Source organism: Anas acuta, chromosome 13 (assembly GCF_963932015.1).
Source record: "Anas acuta chromosome 13, bAnaAcu1.1, whole genome shotgun sequence".
NCBI classification, from domain to species: Eukaryota; Metazoa; Chordata; class Aves; order Anseriformes; family Anatidae; genus Anas; species Anas acuta.
In genome coordinates this window covers 21,446,612-21,454,667 of record NC_088991.1, presented here as the reverse complement: position 1 = coordinate 21,454,667, position 8,056 = coordinate 21,446,612, and the positions used below count along the sequence as shown (strand labels likewise).

The 8,056-nt window shown below is 45.8% G+C and overlaps 1 protein-coding gene across 1 annotated transcript in view; it reads left to right on the top strand.

The window, feature by feature from the left end:
• The first annotated feature begins 234 nt into the window (after positions 1–234).
• Positions 235–8,056, top strand: part of MSN (moesin) — a 45,716-nt gene continuing 37,894 nt past the window's right edge. Inside the window, exon 1 of the mRNA XM_068697328.1 lies at positions 235–393. Within this exon, the coding sequence (XP_068553429.1) occupies positions 382–393 (12 nt within the window). The 5' untranslated portion in view covers positions 235–381. The remainder of the gene's footprint in view (positions 394–8,056) is intronic.

The window sequence follows — 8,056 nt, the reverse complement described above, 5'->3', positions numbered from 1 at the left end:
CGGCTTTCGCCCTGGCGGGCCGCTGCCACCAGCCCCGCTCCCCTTCCGAGACTGCCTCGCAGAGGACCGACAGACGGGCAAGGGGGGCACGCCTGTGCTTCCCCCTCCCCCGGCGGCGCCTCCTGGCCCGGCTCCCACCGCCGCACGGCCGGAGCGAGCCGCGCCGCGCCCAGCTCCCGGGGCCGGGCCGCGCAGGGCGGGGGCGCCGCTGCTCCGGCCCCGAAGGAAGGCGGCCGGGGGCGGGCAGGGCGGCCGCCGGCGGGGCGGGGTCTGTGCCGGGGCAGGCGGGCGAGAGGCGCGGCGCGGAGTCCCGTTAGAAGCGGCGCGGAGAGCCCCAGCAGCGCAGGAGGACCGAGTTGTCGTGCCCAGTCCGCCGGGAAGATGCCGAAAACGGTGAGCGCCCCGCGGCCGCCCGGGAGTCGCGGCTCCCCCGCCCCGAGCTCCCCCAGGGGCCTGGCGGCGGCAGGGGATGGCGGAGCGCGGCTGCCCGCCCGACGGAGAGCCGGAATGCCTCCCTTCCCTTCCCTTCCCTTCCCTTCCCTTCCCTTCCCTTCCCTTCCCTTCCCTTCCCTTCCCTTCCCTTCCCTTCCCTTCCCTTCCCTTCCCGCCCGCGCCCTGCCCAGGCGGGGCCGCCCCAGCGCAGCGGCGGCGGGGGCCGGGGGGCTCTGGCGGAGCCGGCGGCAGCCGCGACCCCCGGAGGGAGGGAGAAAGAGAGGACGAGGAAGGGAGGGAGGGAGGGAAGGAGGGACGCGGCAGGGATGCGGCGGGCGGGGGGGAGCGGAGCGGAGCCGCCCGCCCCTCCATCTTGTGCTCCCCTCCCCTCCGGCCGCTTCCCGGCCCGTCGCGGCATCCCCGCGCCCCCCGCAGCCCGGGCGGGCCGGGGGCAGGGCGGCCGGGGCCGGAGGACCCCACGGCGGCGACCGCACCGCGGCTGCCTGAGTAACGGCGCGTCGGGCAGCTCCCTCTGGCCGCTGCTCTCCTCCCTAACATGTCTGAATAAAGAGGTGCCTTCCTCCTCCCCCCTGCCTCGCCCGTGTCTTCCGCAGTCTGCACGCGGGCGCGCTGCTGGAGTACGTGTGCTCCGAGCTCGGCGGGTCGGACGCAGCTTTTGAGAGCGTGGTGGGGAGCTAATTAAATCTATGGCTACCTCTCGTGTGCTTTGTAGAGAGACGTTTAGGGTTTTCACAACTTCTAATTAGTCAGTTTGAGTTGTTAGGGAGCCTTGTCCCAGCTTGACTTGAAGTATTTCTTGGCTAGAGGGAGATTGGTGCTTTAGAAAGTCTGTTCAAGTCTGTACTTGACTCTCCCTCTCACAGCAGTAGTTCAGTGACTAATAAGGAGCTTTTTTTTTTTTTTTTCTTTTCCAACTTAATTTCTCCTGGTTGGAGTAAAAGAATGGGTCCTCGCCCTTCATTGATAACACAGGAAGGAGCAGGCTGGAAGGCTCTGGATATTTCCTCGCTAGGAATGATCTGAAATGGCCTAAGCACTTCTATTAAACTTATTTGGGGGGGGGGAATAGGGGAAGAACCAAACAAAAAAAACCACGCCCTTATACAAGTGGAAGTTGAAATGGAATCCACCCTCATTTTTTTTTAAGTAGTTTAATTTTATCCCTTTAGATACTAGGTGCCTGTTTGAATGACTTTTGAATGCTGTCTTTTTTTTTTTTTTTGAATGTGTTTGAATTCTTTTCCTGCTGTCTTAAAAGCAGTCTCTCTGAGACAATGTATCTGACAAAAAAATCTGGAATTATTGTAAGTTTTTTTAAAACTGCTTTTTCAAACAGCAACCGTTAGTGAAGAGTTACTTCTGAAAAACAGGCGACAAGTTCAGTAAGATCAACAGAAGTGGCCCAGGTTAGGGAACTCTTGTGTAAAATGTGGTTGAGATGTTTTAGCCAGAGGAGAGTTTACAATTGTGGAGTGACTTCTTTTAGTATGAATCAGCCAAAAAGTTTTGAATGTGTTGCAGAGAGGCTCATGAAGCAGGATTCCCTGCTAACAGGCTGAATCAAAGTGCTCTGCCACTGCATGACAAGGTACTCTTAGCCTTTGAATCCGGAGACACGCCCTAGGCCAGATTCATTTTCACAATCTGCTGCTTTCTGGCTGTGATGGAGCAGTTCTGCTTTCAAGAGCTTTTAAAAACTGGAACAAATAAAGACATTCAGGTACTTTGCTGTATGCTGCAGATTCTGCAGAAGCAGTTCATGTGTTTGTGCCTGTTGAGGTAGAGAGTGGCTGTTATATCAGCCACTTTGGTTTCCTGCCCCATCTGCCCTAATTGCAGACCCAACTGAAATAATATTTTAAACATCGTTTTTTGAGCTGTGGTTTGCAGGAACAGGAAATGCTGGCATAACTGTGTAATCAGTTCTTCATGTGAAAGAAACATGGCTACTAGTGTGCTAGCTTTAGATTTTTTTTAATAGCTACTTAATTAACAAAACAGTAAAATGCAAGTGACTCTCCTTAATCGAGGTCAAATGTGGGTGAAACCTGAGCAGTTAGATGTAGCTATATGTAGGCTTCATCACAAAAATAAATCCATTGTGAAGAAGACAGATGGAGGAAATGTTCCAGGGAACAGTTCTGGCTGGGCAGGAAAAACACTTGTGTCTAAAGTGTTTGGTAGCTTTTATCATTCATCTCACCAAGCTTACAGAACATGCTGCTGCAGCTGCTGTGTGGCTTGAGCAGCAAAACCTGTTGAGTTCTGAGTCCCTACTCTTTGTTAAGCTAGGCTAAATGTTAACACATGTAGCTAGAGATTGCCTCTTCGTTACATGAGATTTGTTCAGTGGCACTATGCTTTAGTGCACTATTAATAGGAATCCAAGATTAACTTTGGTAACCTTTGAACTAGTGGCACATGGTTTTGCTGTTGTGAAGTGTAATGTCTGCACAGTCAGAGTGGGTTTGGTTGTTGGAGGCCTTGTAGACTATAGGAAGTCCATCCCAGATTAGCCTGTTTATCCTGCCATGCTCTCCACAGGAAGGCTTCGTTGTTTTATCTTGAGTGCTCTTACAGTAAGGCAACCAACTCCTGTTTGTAACTTTTTTATTCTGAAAAACTTGCAGGATGTAAACAGTTAAAGTGCACATGAAGGAGGACATATAATCCCCACACACAATTTGTACTGCAAAGGGGTAGAAGCGGTTGGGTGGTAAGATACCTCTTTCAAGCTATTGTCAACTCTGAAACTCCCCTGCTTGTGGGAAGTATGGTCATGAGTAGGCTCTGATCTCATGCTCACTGACTGGTCCTGAGTCATTTTGGGATGGGTAGAGCTGAATGTCACATTCTGTTCCAAATCCTGATAGAAATGAATGAGATGTCATATTGACAGCTGGGCCAAGCCACATTATTAATCACATTAATATTACAAAAAAACATTTTAGCTGGAGAGGAGTAGTAGAGGGGAAGGCCACCATTTTGTACCAGTTGTGTTTGACAACTGGGTGATATTTCAGTGTTTTTTTTTTTTTTTTTTTTAGCTATTGGAAAAAGCAGCATTTCTATATCAGGATTTGTTAAATATTTTGTCTGTGAACATACTGGCTTAGTGGCTATATGAATGGATATGTCACTGAGAACTTGAAATGTGAGCATCTGCCTTGTATAAAGTGTGTATTCAACTCTTAAAACTGTCCTATCACTAGTAATTGAACAATTCAGTATTAGGTAATGTAGTCCTCGCTCACTGTAGGGAAATGGGTTTAATCAGAGCTTGAATATTACAAACAGCTTCAAACTGAGGTATAGTGAAGTTTGGCCTCCTTACCTTATTAGCAGAACTAAGTGTTTCTCTAGATGCTGAGAACATAAGTCTCCAGGTTTCTAGGGCAGAGTATTACTGCAGAAAAAAGTCATCTTGGACAAGCACAAAAGAACAGTGAGATTTGTGGATTTCAACTCTATTATGCTAGCTCAGACTTTTAAAAATTCTTCATTACTGCTGCCTTTTTTCCTCTGTTTTCTAAAATTCATTGCAGTGGTGGCCGTTAAGGACCTAGGACACTAGTGAAAATTGATGGTCCTAATTCCCCATTGGACTCCAAAGGTCCCTGAAGCATATTTCCCTCTATTCTTTGGAATGGTATGGGTCTGGTTAGAAGGATGGTAACAGACTATGGATCAAGTATGAGGAGAACCCTCTGGGTAGTTAGTTTCCTGAGGTGTGGTATCTTGCTACTAAACATAGCAAGATGACAATTGTAAACAGAGCACTATGTTTGGGTAATGCCTTTTTTTTTTTTTCCCTTGTGGAATTTGCTAGAGCTCTTGAAAGCTGGAAGGACAGCAGTGGACAGTGATGCAAACCATGACTTGTAATGGATGGACGCTGTACTTCTGGTGCCCAGGATTTGAACCTTGTTGTGCTATGAAATATGACTACACTAGTATAGGAACTATGTTCCTACGCTAGGAACAGTTCAGATATCTTCTCTCTTACCCAAGGGTTGGTCTTCAGATGTTGTATTTCCTTCTCTCTGTCCCTCAGTATAACCTGAGAAACTTGCCACCACTGATCAAAATTAGGTAGGGTTTGGTCTGGCACTAGTGCTAGCTTGTTGGGTGAACTTAATCCCTTGTATCTTTCTTCTAACACTATTGCATGCATTGAATTGCAGTAAAAAAGTGTGATTGAGAGCTCCAAAAGACCTTGCTTTACACAAAAGCCGGTGTTGCCCCTGTTGGTGAATTTCTGATAAGTTTGTACCATGGGAGCAACAGTAATTTACAAAGCATGCTGAGAGTGCTCTGAAACCAGGTAAACTACCAATTTGGAGTACAATGAATTACCTGTAGTAAAATACCTGTTGTGGGGTGTAAGAAACCAGGAAAGAAAATTACACCCCAGCTTGTATTGTATTAATCATTTTGGTTCCCAGATGATGCAAGAATAGCAAGCTTTTACTTCTTGTGCAGATGAAGCAGTTAACATTAACAATGAGCAAAAGCTTCTGTTTAGTACTTCTGAGCCTTCTGTGCTGAAGTTAAACAGGGGTTTTATAGAATAAAAATAAACTTTATATTCACTCTGTTAATGCATAACTGTAAAATTCTACTCCCCCCCTCTTACGGAAAGCCCTGAACCTAACTGGTAGTGCGCTGCAGAAGGCATCAGTTACAATTCTTTTAAACTGTAGTGAGCAAGAACTAGTCTGAGTACCTGATATGAATTGGTAGTCATGATCCAGTTTGTAAAACTAACATTACAGATTATTAGGGTTAAGAGTGCTTATTGTACCGGAGTTTCCATAGGACTGAATGTTAGTTGAGTCCTTTCTTCATTTTTGACCTCCTGATTTCTTACATGAGGCAGATGAGCAAGAAGAAGGTTGGTGAGGTGCATATAATAAAAGCAGTCTAAGGAAAGCTTTAGATCTGCTACTTCTGCTGTAAGAATCCTGTGGGGGAAAATAGGGCCTAATATCAGGGGGCTGGTCATCACTTCTAGCATATACCCTGTCCCCTTAGCATTTGCAGGCACTACCTTTTTTGGACCTGCAAGGGGTTGCAACACTTTCCTTTGGGTGACTGCCTCATCTGATTAATCACCCCTGAATGTTAATCACAATTCTTGCTTTTCTCAAGGGGATACTTCATAAGATGTCTTAATATGGACTCATTTTTTGACAGGAAATGGCATCGCTGCCTCTAGAGGAAACTTGTTTCAGTTGTTTTATGTATAATGGCTGGTGTGAACTTCTCTTTGTGCAGAGCTCACTGAAGTCTCTAGGTAGCTATATGAAAGACAGCTGGCAAACCGAAACTGAATGCTTCAAATACCTTCTGCATTTGCTTCTTGTGAAGCTGGGGTGAGGGGGGAACAGGACCCTTCTTGAGTTGCTGGGCTCTCCATGTCCTTTCTGATCAACTGACACTTCACTGAGAAACTTGTCTGGAAGAGGTAGCTCTGGCCCTGCTCCAGGTTATAAAGGAAACTGACTAAAAGCTTCCTCTAACTACGTCATCTCCTGGACTCTTTCCTGGCTTGGTACAGCTCAAACAGCCTTATTTGGCTGACTTGTTTTTCTGCCTCTGCACAGCAAGAGGGCCTCCCTGAATTTGCACAATAAAACTGTTATCTGTGCTTAATCATTGTTCTGAGGACTGCAGTGGGATCTGCTTCAAAAAGGGTTCCAAGATCTCAGCTTTAACTCCTGATCCCCCCCCCCCCCAGGTGTCTTGTTTGTCTGCCTGCTAGATGATGATACTAGAAATCAACGTCATCCTGTGAGGAGCTTCCCTGCTGTTGTAGACATATTGCTGGAAAAGAGGAAATCCCTCCCTGCCTGGGAATAATCCAGGGCAATTAACTGATGTAAATGAAGAGCAGTAGTATGCAGCCAGTTAATTGCTTTCTTTTCCCTGGGGGTGTTTGAGAACGGCAGGAGTTTGTGTAGTGCAGGCAATATTACTGCATCAAAGAATTTTATTATTATTTTTTTTTATCCCAACTGAAACATCTAAAGCAGGCTGAAGTCTAGATTAATGGAAAGCTACTCCTGGGTGAACCTCTTCATAACAACACCTATAGCTGTGTCTAGGTGGAGCATTCAAGTGTTCTGGAAGTTGTGGGCATAAAACCCATCCTTCTGACTCCAACAATTAATGCTGACTCTTACTGTAACACGTAATAGATTGTGCAGCAGATACTTGGCAGTGGTGTAGGAAGAAAAACAGTTGCTGGCGGCCTTGGTGGTTATAAAACCGTAGGATCAACTGCAACTGTTGAGCGGTTTCAAATCTGAAAATGCAGAGAATTGGGCCTTACATTTGCCTGAGGCAATTACGGCTGTAGCAACCATGGATGCAAGGGCAAGTGATCTAGTGCTGCTTCTCTCCTGTGCATCTGCGAAATGATATCTTCTGTAAATCTGCGATCCGATCCTCCTGTGGAGTAGTGGGGCCGTCAGAAATTCCTGGTCTATGTATAGCAGCTTTTTGAACCTGGGGAGAAACTACTCTGAAGTGTTTTTTAGTGATGTGATTTGAGCATTTTTTTCCTTGTTTGTTTTGATATCTCTGAAGCTGTAGTTGTCCTGAGGAACCAATTTTCAAAAAGATAAATTTAGGATTGAGGAATGATGTTTTGTTCTCATCCCATTCCCAGGCTAAAAAAAAAAAATACGAGTATTTGGCCATAGTAGTTTCTCTCCCTTTTGCCATTGTTGGTTGACTAATAGCTACAGACAAAAGTGCAGATGTGTTGCAAAAGGAGGAATGAATGAAAAAATACTGAAGCTGATCAGCTCTGTGGAGAGGTGTGATTAGGCAAGAATTGGATGGTGGTCTGGGAGGGAAGAGACAGTCTCCTTTCTCTGCCAGCAGCAATTCCGCGTAGAGTGAAGGAAATCTCTGAGAAGATCAGGAAAGGGACAACTAGTGAAGTAGTGAAGCATAATGGCGCAGTATGCTTGGTCTGGACTGATCTATGCTCTCTCTTGTAAGCTTATAGCACTGCTGATCAGTAAGTTTGCTGCTTAGAGAGACTACTTAAAAGGACACACTTCAATAGTGTATTGGAGTGTGAATACTACAAAACCACACTTTTTTTTTTTTTTTGGAGATGAAGTCAGTGTCAGAAAATCTTGCATACAGCATATTGGAGAACTGCAGTTCTGCTATTGTGTGCCTTCCTGTGTTCTCCAGGTATTTTCTTTCAAAGGCAAAACTGATGTCTTCCTGCAGCCATGAGCCATTCTTGTCTGTCTGTATATCACTGACTTACCCTTTTATTGTTAGTAAGCCCTTATGATTCACAGCCTTCTTTTTCTCTGGATTTAAGGTGGGGAAGTGACTAAGTAGAGAAAAAATCTGCCATTACAGTCCAATCAATCATTTAGTCACACCATTTAATAAATGTACTTGGTTTTATGTAACAGTCTAATAAAGCACGAAATTATAGGCCAAATCTCCTTGCTATGGCTTTTAAACTGTACTGAACTTGTCTTTCCAGTATTAATTCTGCACTTTTTTACAGTGCAAAAACTGAGCTGACAGACAAATTATTAGGGTGAAGTGTCAGGTCCCTCAGCAAACA